The following is an 18,881-nucleotide window of genomic DNA, read 5'->3' on the forward strand; positions in this document are numbered from 1 at the left end:
TAACAACAACAACAACAAAACATCTCATGAGAGTGATCACTAGTACCTCACAAGAGTTAAGAAGAAAATTACTAATAGAACAGAGTCCCAAGTGAATGAGTTTAGTGTTAACATCTGAATCTTGTAATTGTGCATTGCTTTAACCTCTTTGCTACAGCATTTAAATTCCACTCCTGCACTTACCAGGCCTGTGAGATTCACAGCTTATGCTTACAATGTTGTATATGTGCTTAATATATTTCAAGAAAAAAAATGGTTACTTCTCTGCAAAAAAAAAAAAAAGTTATATTTTATAGGGTAAATACAAAACATGAATATTTCTCTACTGCAAATGGCCTCGAAACTAAAGAGACAAGGACAATACTTCTTTATGCTAATTTCAGTTTGGGAAGGAAGCCCCCCAGTTCTGACAGGGTAGAGACTTTAAAATCACGTCATGACGGTCAGTCTCCTGTGCACATTTCACTCTCCCCTTAGGATGACAGTCCCGAATTTCAGAACACATTTCCCAGAGACAGAAAGCACAAGGCCAGGCCTGGCTTGGTTGCAATCCTACAATGAAATTAATGGCTTTTAAACTGTGCTTTGGAGGTAAGTCAACAGTGAACAGAAAGAGATGAATTTGCAGAGAGAAACCACAAAAGAAGCACATTCAGGACGGCAGCGCAATTGTTCTGCCATGAACGACGGTTGTAATCAGTATGTTAGTGTGTTCAAATTTTGTCCAATGTCCAAAAAGTTATAGGCTGATACCCCCAATGAACAACTTAAAGAATATATATAATTGTGTGTGTGATAGTCCATCATATTTGTTTCGGGTTTTGTTTACCTTTACTGTGTTTTGCTACCTTATTATGATTGAATTACTTCTGTTTTTACTTATTATCTCTCCACTAGAGGCATACCTACATAGTAATAATATTATTTTTGCATATTGCTTTTGTTTATCAAAATTAGACATTCAAACTAAACTTTTCGTATTAAAAGATGACACACACGGAGGTGAGTGTGTCAGGTTTCTGAGTGACCAGTGCCCAGCACTGTCCAACAGGCTTCCTTACCGAGTGCTTCATTCCACCAGCAGGCTCCAGTGAGAGTGAAAATCAAAGTCCTGTTGAGATGGAGCTCATCATTGAAGCCTTAAATAATTACCATAGTCTTTGGAAGCTTGTTCTCTGGGGTTTTCTCCTTCAGTTTTCTTAAACATGAAATAATTAATAATTTCAGATACCTTAGAGTCCAGGGCTCATCACATGAAAGACTGATGCTGTAGCAATTCAACAACATAAAAATAAAATTTTGCCATGTCATTAACATTTTTAAAAGCCTGTCCTGAGATAAAGAGCAACCAAGGTGACAAGAACTGATGCTATGAGGAGCTTCAGGCTGACAGTCGGGTCCACTTGTTTCCCTCTTCAAAACTAGTCCTTATCAAAAATACACTGTGAAAACTCACTGTATATTATGTGGTTGCAATTGTTTTATATACTTTTTTCTGATTAACATTTAAATACCACAAAGTGTAAAACAACATTGTAATTTAAAAAAAAAAACTAAATGGAAAAAAACAATAGAAGACTTTCCCAAAGGATACATACAAAAACAACATTAAAAGTCCAGCAATGAGCACTCTACCCCATGAGTTGCCTGTATTATTTCTGGCTATACAGGAATCACATCTTCACTGAGTTAGGACAAAGAAGAAAAGCAAATACCAGCCTTTGTGTGACCCCCAAATCAGAGGCATATGGAGGCTTTGGAAGTGTTTGGAACCCGAAGCTACTCTGCTTTATCATTAGTCTCCTGAGCAGCATTATGCTCTCAGATTGCAGAAACATGCCTTCATGCATCCAGGCCTTGGCTTGGGTGTGCTTGTAGCAGACATTTCCATCTTCCTGTGGTTTCTGTCTTCACAGAGGCAGGATGACCTTCACATGACTACAATGGCTATGTGCCAAGTGATGTATTATTAGCCCATTTGCAAAGCTAATCATTTCCTAAGTCAAACTTGAAGCTTAGTTTGGGGTGCTCATCTTTTCCAAAGACACAAATACCTTACTATCCCCCAAACAATCTTATCTCATAATGTTTCTATCACTCAAAAAGCAATTAGCTGTGTATTAACCAGTGCTAAGATTAAAGCCTCTGGGGGTGAGTAGGACTGGCTGCCACCTTGACTCCCACTTCACAGTGGTGTGGTCTTGGGGTAATTTTATGAGCCACTACCATTTTCTCATCACTGAAATGAGAATGATAACCATAATCATCTCCTAGACTATGGTGAATAAATAAGATTCAATACTAAGGCAAGTGCTGTGTGAAACCATGAATAAACACTCCATAGACTGTAGCTATTGTCATTAAAGCCATTTTCAACTCATGCTTCTCCAGCCATATCCAGATACCGATTCACTTAGCATCTATATTCTGTGTCCTTCTGTCATAACACCTTGTGTCTGGTTCGAGGCCTTCATTGCTTCACAATGAGATTGCTTAAACAATATTAAATGATCCCTGATTCATCTTTATTTTACCACAAACTACATATTGCAACCATTTTGATGTTTTTCATAATTAGAACTTCAACATTTCTGTTCATTTCCATTAAAAATCTTCAGTGAAGGGCTGGAAAGAGGGCTCAGCAATTAAGAGTGCATATGCATACACAATTTTCTGCCTTGTAATTGTTTTTCATTAATATTTACATGGCCAGAAAAGACTTACCAGGATCTACCATGCATCAGATATTGTAGATGTAAACACATTAATTTCCAAGCATATAAAAGTAAACAAAACACTATCTCTGCCATCCCAGTCACAGATAATAGTCAAGCAGCTCATGATAAAAAAAAAAAAAAAAAAAAAAACTGGGTAAGGAGAACGCTAGTAGATGTAGAGGACAAATGGGTTAGAACTGTCCTCTGTAACACTCTGATCTTATATATAAAGGCCTCAAGATATGTGATAAATATATTTGGCATTTTACAATATGCCAAAGTATTGTCTTCACACTACTTCCAGTTTCTAGGAGCTTAAAGGCCCAACAAGTTTTGTGTAATCTTCCTTAATTAAGAGATACATTCAACCTTTCAAAACTCTAAAAAAAAAAAAAAAAAAAAAAAAAAGCACATAATCTCCTTGATTTTCTCTTCTGTTATTCCAATATTTTATTTTCCTTTCTGTAATAACTGCATCCATTAATGTGAACTATTTACCCCAATACTTAGAAGGAATCAGCAAATATTGAATTAAGCATCTTAATGCTTAATGGTATGTTATATATGATAGAACTATCTCCCTAATTAAGTTATAAGCCTATTAAGGTCAAAATTTATGCCTTTTTACACATTTCCTATTTTCCAAAAATATTTAGCTTAATTTGTTTACAATGTGTAAATAAATAAATAATTTATTAACCTGTTCCATTTTATAGAGAAAATGCATTAAAAAATAAAACAAGCAGTTCCCGTTAGTTGCTACTCCAGAATTTCCAAAGTATATTCAATGTAGCACCATTCTACAGGCTGTCAAGAAGACATACTCTAAGACTTAGCTCAGGTCTGGGGCACTAGCTCAGTGGTAAAGCTCTGGCCCAGCATGCATGAGGCCGAAGTTCTACTTCCAGAACCACAAAGGAAAACAATAGTCTCATGTCACAAACACAGTTCAACAAGATTATTTAAGATCAGTATTCCCCAAACCTACTTATTGACAAGATCTAATATCTCTTTGTTTTATTTTGATTTTTCAAAGGGCATGCTCAGGAACTTTCTAGTTAATTCTGAGGTCTTCAGAGACTTTAGGGATGGTTTCCACACTGAGCTCAATCAAATAATTTACACTGCTTAAAAAAAAAAAAAAAAAGAAAAAAAAAAACCCTGGATATTTAATTCAATTAACTGGTAAGTGCTACCTTTGTGCTAACACAATCAAAAGCACTTCCTCTTTTCTAAACTGTGTAAGATGAGCAAAAGTTTTACTAACCATGAGACTTGGACACAAGCTCTCCTGACAAAGATGCAGAAGTCAGGAGGAAACTGACGCCTCCTGAGGTTGGCTCAAGTCAAGATATGTGATTTGTGCCCATGTCCAAGATTCCTGCTATGACTTTAAAACTTTATAATTATGATATTTAAAGACTGGCATGTAAGACATGTGTCTTGGGCTTCAAGAAACAAGGAAGTCACTAAATTATAAGCAGAAACATAGTGAATAATGAATACTGACTAGAAACTTAGTGAATCATTTGGGTAAAAGTTACATCTATCCTCAGAAACAGGGGACCTCCACATGGTCATTACTGAGATCACTAAGACATATGTTACCAAGACATATAAATGGAATAGTTAATGTGGATCACTAAGAAGATCAAGTTGAATGCACAAGTATTTCATGATCCTATTAGTCACTTCAAGATAAATACAGCCCTTGAACCAAATGCAATTAAATTACAACTAAAGTCCAAAACTTAATAACCATACCCAAAATATCAGCTGAACCACAGAAAATAACTCTTTGAATTTTTAAAATTCCTCCAAAACATCATTCCATAAATTAAGTGGAATTCATTTCACGTTTGTTCCCAAATGCCTCTTTATCAGAAAGAGTCAAAGGAATCTATAAAAAGGATTGCAGTTATTTATGGAGATAACTCTCTTCATGCTTTATAGTTATGCCTCTTTCTAATCTTTACAAATAGAAAAATGTATAAAGCAACTTTGTGTCCTATTGTTTTTTATTTAAAGGTAAGCAATAAAAACTCTTTAGGAAAAATAAATTCTTATTAGCTTGGTTATGTAAACAACTGTTTCACCCTAGTACCTCCCAAATAAGATTTAGAAGTAGTTCACAGGTAGTGCATTTAAAACAGTACATATAAAACTTGGGCTGGAGAGATGGCTCAGAGGTTAAGAATACTGCCTGTTCTTCCAGAGGTCCTGAGTTCAATTCCCAGTACCCATATGGTGGCTCATAACCATCTGTAATGAGATCTGGCTCCTTCCTCTGGCCTGCAGGGATACATGCAAACAGAACACTGTATACACAATAAATAAAATCTTAAAGAAAAAAGAAAAAGAAAAAATACTTGGGTTACAGGTGTTATTGTAACATGAAATATTTTATATTTCCTATGGTTTGACTTCTTTTCTTGTAATATTTTTTGTTTGGTGCTAATTATAATTTTTTATATCTCCTAATCATCCAATTTATCATGTAGATTGTGATTAATAGCAAAATAGAAATTCTGTCATTTAGGCTTAATGATATAAATGTGTAGTATAGTTTCTAACTACTAATGTTTAATTATATCAATACACAATTTGCTATGAAGAAGTCAGCTTATGCAAGATCTAAAACTAATCACTAACAGTTAATCTATGAAATTCAATATCTGAGTACTCAGGCACTAGGATTTCATGTCTGACTGGGCTTCAGGACCAGCACTGGTGAAGCATATTATTTACTCTCCATATAAGACAGTGCTGTTTTTTTTTTTCTGGTGATGGCACCCCAAACCTTCTGTTACCCCAAAGCTATGCTAATCTCAACTTGGCCAAACTCCAGAGTCCTCCCTGAAACAGGTTATATAGCAGGAGCAACTGATATGCTCCGCTTCCTGGTGACTGCCTGGGGTCCAAGAAACCCATGCAGCCAGAATTGAGAAGTTTGGTAGGGCTGGCTTCATGTGCCTCCTTCTTCTCAGTGGACCTTCAAAGCAGAGCCTTACAAAGTGTGGCAAGACATTCAAAGCTATTCCTTATCCAACCTCAACCTTGATATGACCCTCTGCTTTGTTTCCTCACAGGCTCCAGCCCTGCCAAATGAAACCGAAATGTCTGAAAGAAGCCATGCTTGGCCATTAAGGCCATGTTTGAAACTTGGCAGTAATACCTGGAAAAACCAGGCATCCAGCCATGACCTGCACCAGTCTTCACAACTAGGAAGGCCTCTTGATGACCCATAACCTCTACCAGCCCCGGAGCTACTGAGCCCTTACCCAACTCTTGATTTCAGGACTCATTGGGTCCTGAGTACCACAAACTGGTGAGCTGATATACTGTCTCCTAAATTTAAAATTCTTCTTCCATTCAAGAAGTTGTCTTCACCAGGCTGTAACACCTGCTACACTTCCCCTGTCGAAGAGTAGCAAATGACTGCTGCTTTCGGCCACAGGTCCTGAGTCTAGCCTGGGCCAGCCCATTAGCCTGGCAACGATGATCCTTGTTCATCGTGGACTGTCTGTGGACTGCTTGCCAATGTGTCTGGTCAAGAGCATTCACACTGAGGTCCAAGTCTGAATCACAACAGTGTTGTCCTCTTGTTCCCAGTTTCCACCTGGTCAAGATTCCCCTGGGTCCTCAGGCTTGTGAGAGCCAGGATACAGGGAGATGTGAAGGACCAAGGAGAATGTGCCTTGGCAAACTTAACCAGAGAAAAATAGAACCCTCTTCCAACTCTCACTGAATCAGTTTTGACTATGATTAATCATATTTTGTCATAGAGTCCTCTCCATATTACTAAAATAATACCATATTCATATTTACGAAAGGTCTAATTTTCTCCATGCTAAAAGACATTGCCTTTACTCAGAGACCAAAACGTAGACGTTTTCCATGGATTCTTGGCTAATGGAGAACCTCTAACTTGAATCCATAAAAAGTGGATCTTTTTCATTGTAAACAAGGGTCACTTGGATGCTGTTCTCTACCTTAAGTTTGTAGTGCTAGCATGTTTCATCCTTCCACCAAGACAACTGAGTTTCCCCCAGTTACACAACTCCACGCAAACAACCTCTTCCCAACAAAATTTGGAAGAAGTTCATGAAACATACAAAGACCTTACAAGCTTAACTTTTGAAAGGATCTAGCACTGCATTGAATTCTGGGAATAAAACGAGTAAGTCATGTTCTTGCCCTGAGAAGTTTACAATCCAATGAGGAGGTGGGATAAGTTAACCTACTGTGTGCTGTAGCAGTACACTGACAGCCATGAGAATTACACCTCTGCTCCTTGACCCCAGGGAGCCCAGGACGACTCCTCGACGATCTTCTAATATTCAGAGTTGAAAGCCAGCTTGCAGGCATCCCATTCCTTCGGAGTCCCTGCAGGTAGTGATCCAGAAGCCACTAGTCACCGAAGCTTTAGTTCTAAGCCACCTGACTTGGAAACAAGTTTTATGTCAACTTACAGAGCACTTTTTCCAATCTGCAATCAAACTGGAAACTCTTACAGGTAAAAAGCAGACTGAAAGGTCAGAAGACATGGTAGCAAGTTTGGGTCCTTCTATTTACTATGACTAAGGGCAAATCACTTAGACTCTGTGGTCTTTGGTGTCGATCTTTGAAGACTAAAAATAAAAGTCTTATCTACTGTTCCTACCTCACAAGATTGTTGTGAGAAGCGAGACTGTAAAAGCAGCTTGTTAGCTGTCAGTTCTTAATCACTATAGGTTCCTGATCCTTACTACCAAATACAATACCAGCATTTGTCACAAGGACATACGCTTACCCAGCCTTTACCCTGCACCATGGAATGGTACAAAGAAGATCAAGGTTCAAGGTCATCACTTCCTGGATATCTGGTTTTCACATGGAAATGCTAATGCTTTCCAGAATGACAAAGGTAAAGTTTAAGGAGCAAAGCCAGGACCCTACTGCCACAGAGACACTCCACCATTAACACATGGCTACGATGAACCTGCCAGCCTCCTTCACAGAAGGCTACCCCTAAGGCTTATGGCAGAGAATTTATCCTTGGTTCCAGGAAAGCAGCCACACTGTGGTAGTTCTTGGTACCACCTTGGCTACCACTGCCCGAGGAATCACCAACCTCTCTAATGAAGCACAGGCCTCCCCAAATAAAGTGATGGATTATTCAAAAGGGACACTCACCCAGATAAATAAAGTACATGCTGTTCACGACTGCCTGATCTATTACAACTGGACTAGCAGGGGAAATTTCTAGATATGAATTAAAGCAAGAATGTGATGACATGTTTCTTCTTATATCATTTTTATCCCTCACATCAATTTAGCTTTTAGCATTATGATTCTTACGTGTCTATTCTCTAACTATCCAACAGACTGAAGGTAAAATTTGTTCCTGGTAACAATTCATAAATATCCCATTTACACACACACACACACACACACACACACACACACACACACACACACACAAGCACACACAGAGGCAAAGGCACATGTACATTCCCAAACATAGGCACATGAACATACACACAAACAGGCACAAGCACCTGTGCATGCACACATACACAAGTGCACATATATAAACACATAGGCACAGACATATATATATGCACAAAGGGCAAAGGCACATGTATGTACATATGTCTGTCCACCCAGGCACATACACACACATCACATCACATCATTAAGCTGAGGAGCAGGGAAGAACGCCACCATTTTCTTGTCTCTATGCATGGCCAAGCCTGATTGGACTTTCCTGCTGGTGATTTAACATGGACTCTGGATTAGCTGATCTGATTTAAGTTCAGTATTACCAAAGGTGTCCTAATGTACCCCAGGATAAAACCCTGACTCCAGCCAGGTGGTGGTGGCACATGCCTTTGATCCCAACACTTGTGAAGCAGAGGCAGGTGGATCTCTGTGAGTTCGAGGCCAGCCTGGACTACAGAGTGAGATCCAGTAAAGGTGCCAAAGCTATACAGAGAAACCCTGTCTCAAAAAACAACAAACAAACAAACAAACAAAAACCCTGACTCCATTTTAGCTTTATGTAGTTTAAGTGGAAGTCGCAGTCTAATGGAGCACTGATACCAACAATCCTTTCTCAAAGGGAGAGCTTTCCCCTAAAAATCCATGAGCTTCTCCAAACCTCAGAACACAGTTCCATGTTCCCCAAGAATAGCTTCAATTTTCTCTCAGTGTCACCTTGGATCAATACAATGATGGTTATGTACAGAATTGTGACCCAGAAGAGTCACAGACCCCAAACAGATAACTTTCTATTGTCCTACTTCCTCAAGATCCTAGAGCAAGGAAGGAAGGTTATGGGTTTAAAAAAAAATCCATTCAGCGTTGATTCCAGCTTTTAATCATTTTTTAATGTAGAGTAGGAAATAATCCACAATCTCCTCCTTGTTGTGAGTGAGATTAGCTAACCAAATACAACATCCAGAGGGCTGAAGAGTCCTTAAGACATTGACACTGCAGTTTCAGTACCTAAAACAAGTTGAAAATTTCAAACAATGTCTTCTAGTCTAGTTCATAATCACCACTTGCTTCGGGAAGAAAGCCAGGCAGACTCAAAGCAGCAGCCACCCAAGGTCAGAGGCACTGGGCCAAAGGACCCAGCAAAGAGCAGACCTGAGCCAGGAGGGAAAGCTGTCACTGGCGTGGCAGCCCATGCTGATGGAACAAGATGTTCTACAGGTCAGTGGGGGCTGAGGAAGAGCAGACAGGTCAGAGCAGGGAGGCAAATGAAGATGTTGGAACAGGTATCAGGGTGATGAACACTAGGCAGAAGCTGCATCATGCACTCCACATAGCATTTGTCTCATAGTAGCCTTTCTTGTGACTTCCAGGATTATGTCATAGTTGCTTTCTGTGAATTAAAATTCTCACTGTTACTGACGTTGCTTAACCTAGCCAATCCAGAACAGAGAAAACTTCCTCATCCCAGGCCTAGACATACTTTTGTTACATCCTGGTTGATGTAATTTTCTTTTACAGAGATTTTTAATTTGTTCATAAACCTTTAATGTTATTTTATCAATAAAATTTTGTCAATAAATACACTCCTGGTTGAACTCCAATTCCTTTATTAAATTGTTAAAACTCAGTAACAAAAATCCAGCCATGTTGATCTATCATCTGCCTGCACTTGCCTTCTCCAGGCTATGGGAGGGAGAAGGTGTTCTGCCACAGCTGACCGTCAAGGGAGGTGGAAACAGTTACAGAGAAACACCAGGAAAAGGTTTAGCACAGGGAACTTCCCAGGTGACTCACAGCAAGCCTTCCGGATGAACGTCAATCTGCAAATTGTACCTCCCTGGCTTCCAAAAGTCAGAGGCGTTCAACCCTCCCCCTGCCTCAACAGGATGCAGAAATCGCCTGCTGAGAGACAGACATATGGGATAGAAAAAAAAAATAATGAAGGCAGCATTTTGCAGGAAGGAGTCACTAAGCAGAGTCCCTAGCTGGCAAGAATGCCACACTTTTCAGGGAATTCATGTGAGAGGTTCCAGCAGTAGATGGAACACAGCCAGGAACCACAATGGTGAGAAGAATGGGGCAGTTTCTGCAACTCATGTCTGAATTCTATATGTTTTAAAGCTAAGAGCTTACTGCTTCTTGTAAAAGACTTTCTGGGATTTTTTTTTTTTTTCATTGATCTAAGTGAACCTGGGAAGGCTTGAATCCGTGTGAATGGATTGCACACATTGGGTTAAGAATAAAGAAACATAATCTAGAGAGCAGCATCAGAGACACAGCAACAGCCTCCGTCGTGTGAGACGTGGAAGTTACCAGGAGAAGGAAACTGTTCTGTCCTGTCCAACGTGCTGTACGGAGAACTGTGCTTACATGATGGCTTAGTAAATGGCAACTGCATTTTAATCTTGGTGTGTGCTCCATCTTCTCTCACAATCCGTTTCACATTCTCCGTAAAGTCCAGGATGAATGCAGACATTTTCTAATGAGCACAGTATCTCTAAGTATAAGAATTAGAGAAATTCTAATTGATAATAACCAAAAGTATTCCTAAAAATTAAACCAAATGGTCAGCTACTCTTTGCTGAACACAATTCATTTTACAGCAGATATCCATGTAAAAATTATTGGTAAAAATTATTCCAACAAAATGTCATTCCATCTCCCCTTCAATTGTGTCTAGTGTCAATACAATACTAACTGTTCCATAAACAATCTTTTTCTCCATAAATAAAATATTTGTATACTGAAAGCTGGCAGATTTTTCTTCTTTCATTTTTTTTAACTAGATTAAACTTGGACAGCAAGTAAAATCTTCAAAGATACTAAAACAAATCCTGAACATATTTGTTTCCATTTATGTCAAATTTGAACTGTATTCCAGATACAAATGGACAAGACAGTGAACAAAGTCATAGCGTTTACACTCTGGGGTCAGAGAAGAACCTTAAACTCCATGCCAACAAGTATGTATTTACAAACTAAGACAAATCCTCAAGAAAAGGAAAAAGCTACAGCGACAGCGTATGACAAGAAGCTGGACCCAGCCTGGAAAATTTGTGGGAAGAAGTGGGGGTTGAGCTAAAGTACAAACCATGAATAGAAATTTGGGGGATAATGTAACATGAATCTTAAACGGTCTTATTAGTAAAAAAAAAAAAAAAAAAAAATCCTGGAACCACATATTGGGGTGAAAGCTGAAAGATCAGAGAAACAGAACAAGCTAGTCACATTCTTACCTCTATGACATCCTCAGCCTCCACAGTAAGACTTCCTGCTTACTCACTCCCTATACACCTTTCTGTGCCCTGCCATCTTCCTTCCTTCCTAGTGCTGGGATTAAAGGTGTGTGCCACCAGATCTGGCTCTGTTCACAATGTAGCCTTGAACTCACAGAGATCCCGATGGATCTCTGCCTCCTGAATGCTAGGATTAAAGGTCTGTGCCACCACTGCCTGACCTCTATGTCCAATTTAGTGACTGGCTTTGTCCTCGGATCCCTAAGCAAGCTTTATTGGGGTACACAATATATCACCACAGGATAAAGTGAGAGTGTAGAGAATGTTTTAGACATGAGCCCAGCAAGGCTCATCTGAAAAGTGAAGTGCTAATGGAACAACTCTGAGAGCTGAGCACAGGCCAGGTGACTGGAGAGTTGAAAGCAAGGTGAATGGCTAATGGCCATGGGTGAGTAGTAAAAATGGGTGGGAACTAAACCACAACCTTAGAGACCATGCCAAGGAGCTTGGTCTTGGTCTGCACCTCAACAAAACTGCCAGGGGAGACTTGGCATGAACCATCTTACTCAGCTGTGGTCCCTTATATGCCACCATCTTAAATTTAACTTTGGTTGGTGTAGGTTAATCTCTGTTGTGAACTAAATGGGATCTGGGATCTCTAGGAGAGAAACCTCTGGGTGTGCCTTGGGGCATTTTCAGGGAGGTTTAACTGAAGACAGAGGTCCCCCCTGAATGTGGGTAGTAGCACCCCCATGGATGGGCTCAGGTCCTGAACTGAACGAAAAAGAGAAAATGGGTAGGACATGCATCTTCTATGGGCTCCCTGACTGCAGCGTGACCAGCTGCCTCTTGACCAGCTGCCACACCTTCTGCACCATGATGAACTGCATTCCCTCAGACTGTGAAACAAAATGAAGCTCTCCTCTCTTAGGCAACTTCCTGTCAGGTATTTGATCACCAATGGTGAGAAAAGCAACTGACATGGCTGGATTTGTGTTTTGTATGATTTCAATACACCTGTATTGAATGACGCTGTGAATTCAATCATAAACACTATATACAACAGGCAGCAGAACAGACACTGTATTCCTAGCTCTCCTAGATCCAGGAGATCCAGGAGGATCAGAAGTTCAGTGTCATCACTGGCAGCAATGTGTGTGTGTGTGTGTGTGTGTGTGTGTGTGTGTGTGTGTGTGTGTGTATGTGTGTGTGTATGTATGTGTGTGTATGTGTGTGTATGTGTGTATGTATGTGTGTGTATGTGTGTGTGTATGTGTGTGTGTGTGTGTGTGTGTGTGTGTGTGTGTGTAGCACTCGGAGATATTCATTTGAGGGACCAAGGATTTTGCTTTTGCAGCATTGTCATGGGCATAATATGTACAAAGCTTCTGTCTTTCAAACAGATTTTAAACATCCTCCCAATGACATCAAGGGAAGATATTTTGAAAGCTTTGTTGAGAGGAAATGAAAGTGTCATTGCTATTTAGTATTCCGCACTCCACAATGAACAAAGAAAGGTTCTATTTAGAATGGAGAGGGCCGATCCGATAAAGGAAACTCACAAACACAGAAACACCCACAATTTGCCACTGGCTGACATCATCTACAGTTAGAATTTATCCTCCATCAACCCTCCCTTCACCCCTGCCTGCTGAATCCCAGCACCTCCAGCGGCTGTGCACGTGAAGGACAAGGGGGCCGTCAGTCTCCACTGGCGCTGTTCCTGCAGGTGGAAGAGAAAGTCTGCCAGCTCAGTGGCACTTGCTCACCTGTTTCCTAGGTACCACGTTTCTCATTGTCTTGGCAGACAGTCTCTTGGTCCCATGTATTTTTGCCTTTTGTGTCCTTTTTCAGTCATCAAAATGATGTTTGAGGAAGACATCTGAGTGCTGGATCTGAATCACTTAGGTGAAACTTTCTTACAGTTTTCATTTGCATTTCCAAGTTGAATTTTCTTTCCATCTTCATGAACCATTCTAACTGTTACTTCATGAATTACCACCTTTTATGCTTTGTCTGTGCTTCTATCAGGAAGGACTCTCTTTCTTATAGAACCCAGTACTTTACTTTCATAGCATTTATATTAACTCACAATAGTAAAATTCTTTGCTCATTTTGAGACAGGCTGATGTGAACTCATGACCCACAGGTCTCTGCCTCCCCAATGCTGAGGTTATTTGTGTGCATCACTCTGCCTGGCTAACACTTGTTTTAAATGTTTTTCCAGTTTGCTATTTACTTTTAACTCTTACGAATTTTATGCATTAGAGTTTTCATTGTTAAAAGTAGAATTGTGAAAAGGCTTCTGTAAGGTAAAGGACACCATCAAAAGGAATGGGAAAAGATCTTCACCAACCCCACATCTGACAGAGGGATGATTCCCAAAATATGTAAAGAACTCAAGAAACTAGACATCAAAAGCCAAAATAATCCAATTTAGAAATAAGGTACAAACCTAAACAGAGAATTCTCAACAGAAGAATCTCAAATGGCCTAGAGTCACTTAAAGAAATGTTCAGTATTACTAACCATCAGGGAAATGCAAATCAAAACGACACCGAGATTCCATCTTATACCTGTCAAAATGGCTAAAATCAAAAACACAAGTGACAACTCATGCTGGAGAAGATGTGGAGCAAGGGGAACACTCCTCCCACTGCTGGTAGGAGTGCAAATTTGTACAGCCACTTTGGAAATCAATACAGCAGTTTCTCAGAAAATTGGAAATTGATCTACCTCAAGACCCAACAATATCACTCTTGACCATATACCCAAAGGATACTCAATCATACCACAAGGACACTTATACAACTATGTTAATAGTAGCATTATTCATAATAGCCAGAAAAAAAAACTAGATGCCCCTCAACCAAAGAATGAATAAAGAAAATGTAGAACATTTATAAAATGGAATATTACTTTGTGGTTAAAAACAATGACATCAGGAAATTTACTGGCAAATGGATGGAACTAGAAAAGATCATCTGGAGTGAAATAACCCAGACTCAAAAACACAAATATGGTATGTACTCATTCATTAAGTGATATTAGCTGTAAAGCAAAGGAGAAACATGCTACAACCCACAGACACAGAGAAGCTAAGTAACAAGGTGGGGAATTCATGAATCTTACTCTGAAGGGAAAGTAGAATGAACATTGCCAATGGATGGGGAGATGGGCCTAGAAGGGGGAATGGGGATAGGAACAGGAGGGATCAGGTGGGGAGGGGATGGAAGGAGAGAGTACTGGGAGAGACAACTGGAATCTGGGGCATCTCTGGGATGAGCTAGAAACCCAGGGTAATGGCAACTCCCGGGAATCTACGAGAGTGACCCTAGCTAAGACTCCAAACAATAGGGGATATGGAGCCTGAACTGGCCATCTCCTGAACCAGGCAAGACTTCCAGCAGAGGAACTGGCACACCAACCCAGCCACAAATCCTTCGACCTACAATTTATCCTGCTTACAAGATGTGCTGGGATAAAGATCCACAGAAATGATGAGAATGACCAACTAATGATTGTCCCAGCTAGAGACCTCTACCCTGAGAGGGAGCTCAGCCCTGAGAGCCAAGATCCACAGGTGGGATATCCCAGAGACCTAGGATAGAACCAAACACAAGTGGAAGGGAAAAAAAAGTCAATGAGATGATTCCTAATAATATTCTGCGATTTTCATAGATTGGTGCCTAGCCCAACTATCATCAGAGAGGCTTCATCCAGTAAATGATGCAGAGACTCACAGCCAAACATTAGGCAGAGATCAGGGAATCCTGATTAAGAGACAAAGGGAAGATTTTAGGAGCCCGAGGAGTCAAGGACACCACAAGAAAACTCACAGAATCCATTAACCTGGGCTCATAGGTGCTCACAGAGACTCAACTGACAACCAGGGAGACTTCATGGAACTGACCTAGGCCTTCTGCATATATGTTACAGTTATGCAATGTGGTCTTCTTGTGAGACCCCTAACAGTGAGATCAGGGGCTGTTTCTGACTCTGATGCTTGCTTTTGAAACCCTTCCCTCCTACTGGATTGCCTCATCCAGCCTTAATAGAAGAGGAGGAGCCTAATCTCAATGCAACTTGATATACCGTGACTGGGTGATATTCATGGGATGCCCACTAATATCTGAAGAGAAACAGTGGAGGAGTGGGTAGAGTGAGTAGAGGGGAGCTATGGGAGGAAAATAGGGAATAGGGGAGGGAAGGGAAACTTTGGTTGAGATGAAAAAACAAAAAATAAATAAACAAAAATTTACTATTTGAAAAAAAGTAGAGTAGTGAACTGCAGCCTGCTCACAGAGTGAGACACTGTCTCAGAAAAACAGAGCAACAAAAAAAATCTTAGGAATATTACAATCTAAATTAATTAGTTAGTTATTGTGATGCTTTGGATGAGAATGGGCCCATAGGCTCATATGCTTGGGTACTTGGTTCCCAATTGGTAGAACTGTTTGGGAAGGATTAGGAGATGTGGCCTTCTCAAAGGAGGTGTGTCACTGGGGACAGGCTTTGAGGTTTCAAAAGACTTGCACCATTCCTAGTGTGCCTCTCTCTGCCTCCTGCTTCTGGATCAGGATGGGAATGATTGGGCTGGACAGATGGCTCAGCAGTTAAGAGCTCCCACTATTCTTACAGAGGACCAGAGTTCAATTCCCTGGACCCACATCTGGCAGCTCACAGCTGCTTTTAACTCCAGTTTCAGGGAGATCTGACACCTCTGTCCTCCAAAGATACTTGAGAGCACATACCCAGGTGCATACACATAATTTAAAAGTGTTTTAAAATATTTAAAATAAATATGGGGGCTGGAATGTAAGCTCTGAGCTGTTCTGGCCATGTTGCCTTTGCTCTACCATTGTAGACTCTAACTTTCGAAACCACAAGCCCAATTAAATATGGTTTGTTTGTTTGCTTGCTTGCTTCTTTGTAAGTTGCCTTGGTCGTGGTGTTTTACCACAGCAATAGGAAAATAACTACTATAACTACTGGATTATGAAATCTTCCAGGGTTTATGTTTAGACTGCCCTTACTTAAACTGATATCAGTTAAAGGCTTACTTAACCTTCTAGAGATGGTTAAATTTCATATTTTCATATGCCAATTTCATCATTTTTATATCTATTTTATTCCCTCTGAGTTTATTTTATGACGTATTAGCTATTTGCAGCTAGTGCTGCAAAACATATATGGTAGCTTGAATGGGAATGGTCCCAAAGGCTGATATATTTGAATGTTTGGTCACTAGGGAGTGGCACTATTTGAAAGGATTAGGAGGTTTGGCCTTGTTGGAGGAAGTTTTTCACTGGGGTGGGCTTTGAGGTTTCAAAAAGCCTATTCCAAGCCCAGAGTCTCTCTCGTCCTTTGGCCTGCAGATCCAGATGTAGAACCCTCAGCTAATTCTCCAGCACAATGTCTGCCTGCATGTCACCATGCATGCATGAATCCTTGGATTAAATCCTCGGCCACTATATAAAGCTGGGTACGGTGACACCTGGAAGGTGGAGACAAGAGGGTCAGAAGATTTGGAGCATCCTTGCCTGCACAGTAAATGTGAGGATAGCTTGGGCTACATGCGAATCTGTTTCAAAAAAACTAAAATGAAAATTGTGCGTATAAGCAGGGGCCAATGCTGCTGCTGCTTCCCAGAACCAGAAGGTAAGAGTTTGCTGCTGAAGGCACCACACGGTCTACGCAGAAGACATAGAGAAACTGAGCCAGAAGGTCCTCTGAGTGACCAGCCCCTCAGAGTGCAAGATGCCATGCCCGCTGTGGTGGTAGAATCATGATCAATAGTCATACTCAGCTGTGGTCCCTGGGATCTCTACTGTCAACCAGACAAGCAAGATGTGCCCACAGATGCAGCAGTGACAAGTATGTTTTGAAAATAACTAACCACTTTCTTGGTGGACTTGACTTGAGGCTTTCTCCACAGGAGCAAATTCACCTCTAGTCAGGAAGCTGATGTTATTGTTTTTGCTAAGTGGACAGAATGCACCTATCAAGGTACCTTGTAAATAACTGTTTACATCCATGAGGTAGTGCTGCTGTCAGCTTTGGCCTAGAAGCTCATGTTTGGGGGTGGTCAGCAGTGACTGTAGAGATACAACTGAGCTAGGTGCTAAAAACAAGTGGCTGTTGAAAGGTCAGTCCCAAACCAATGGAACATCAATACTAACTCCTAGAAGGCCTAGGGAACATTGTGTGACGGGATCACAAAGAACCTATGAGCATGGGGAAGACGTGCAGTGTTAGCAAATGCTGGTTTGGGGGACATTACATGGCCCCTGCACTCGTTTGCTCACAGCGGTATCTGTGATGGCCTGTGTGAGAATTGTACAACACTGGATCTGTTGACATCCTGTCATGAAGGAATGAGGAACTCATGAGATCCTAACCCTCCCTGAAGATCTGCTGGCAGCTGATGGTTGATGGTGAAGGAGGAGGCATTTTCTTCAACAGCATAGTCACTGGTGAAGTACCCATGCTCCTCTAAATAATCCCTCACCTACACTCCTGCAAGCCACTCTAAAAAAAATGTACCTGCTCACACACACACAAAGACACAACAGTGACAGGGACCAATTAGGAAGAATAAAGAAGTCAGCTGAAGTGCAGGAGTGCAAGAGAGGAGAGGATATACCTGTATGAGCGTGCCGCAACGAAACCATTTGTCATGTATAATTAGTATATTTAATAACTTTTAAAGAAATGAAAAATTTTAGTGCAAAATAATATTTCCAAAACCAAAACAAAGACTAATTATCAGAGTGAGGAGATTAAATTAATAGTAAAATGGAGCATGGACACTATCAAATATTGAAATAGACACATAATTATGTGCAGTTTAACAAGTAATTTTATAAGAATGCATCTGTTGTATAAGGATTTACTTCGGAAAAACTAAAATTATTTGTACTGGAAGTGGCCCAGAGATGGACTGCCATCATGGACCACTCACTAGATACACAGAAAGAGACTGTTCTGTTTGTTAATGCTTAGAGGGATGTGATTCCCATTGAAGGGTAGCTATTGAATATCAGCTGTGTTTATGTAGAACAGGATGCAGGCTAGGAGAACAATGACCTACTAATATTTCTACCATTAGAGAGAGGTTGTGGCAGTGATTGTCATAAGAGACAGACATGGTAGGTTATTTTTAAGTACCACTTCTCAAAAGATGATGGGTCCAAGGTAACCAAACATTATTGTGGTAATAACGTAGACTTAGGAAAACCACCTGGACACCTGCATCTATGACAGCCAGAGGGCAGTACAGACTGGAAAGGCCTGACTATGAAGACTGCAGAGAAGGCCTACCACACAAATTTGCCACACAAAACTCTAGAGCCTGACAGAGGAAGTGGGAACCCCAAAACGCAAAGAAGATATTAATGGATTTGCCTGGAAATTCATATTGTGCTGAAATACCTCATCCACCAGA

At 40.5% G+C, this 18,881-nt stretch overlaps 1 protein-coding gene across 1 annotated transcript in view; it reads left to right on the forward strand.

The window, feature by feature from the left end:
• Grid2 (glutamate ionotropic receptor delta type subunit 2) overlaps positions 1-7,917 on the forward strand; it is a 1,417,491-nt gene extending 1,409,574 nt beyond the window's left edge. Inside the window, exon 16 of the mRNA XM_042273420.2 lies at positions 5,807-7,917. Within this exon, the coding sequence (XP_042129354.1) occupies positions 5,807-5,965 (159 nt within the window). The 3' untranslated portion in view covers positions 5,966-7,917. The remainder of the gene's footprint in view (positions 1-5,806) is intronic.
• The last annotated feature ends 10,964 nt before the right edge of the window (positions 7,918-18,881 follow it).

This window comes from Peromyscus maniculatus, chromosome 3 (assembly GCF_049852395.1).
Source record: "Peromyscus maniculatus bairdii isolate BWxNUB_F1_BW_parent chromosome 3, HU_Pman_BW_mat_3.1, whole genome shotgun sequence".
Taxonomy (NCBI): domain Eukaryota; kingdom Metazoa; phylum Chordata; class Mammalia; order Rodentia; family Cricetidae; genus Peromyscus; species Peromyscus maniculatus.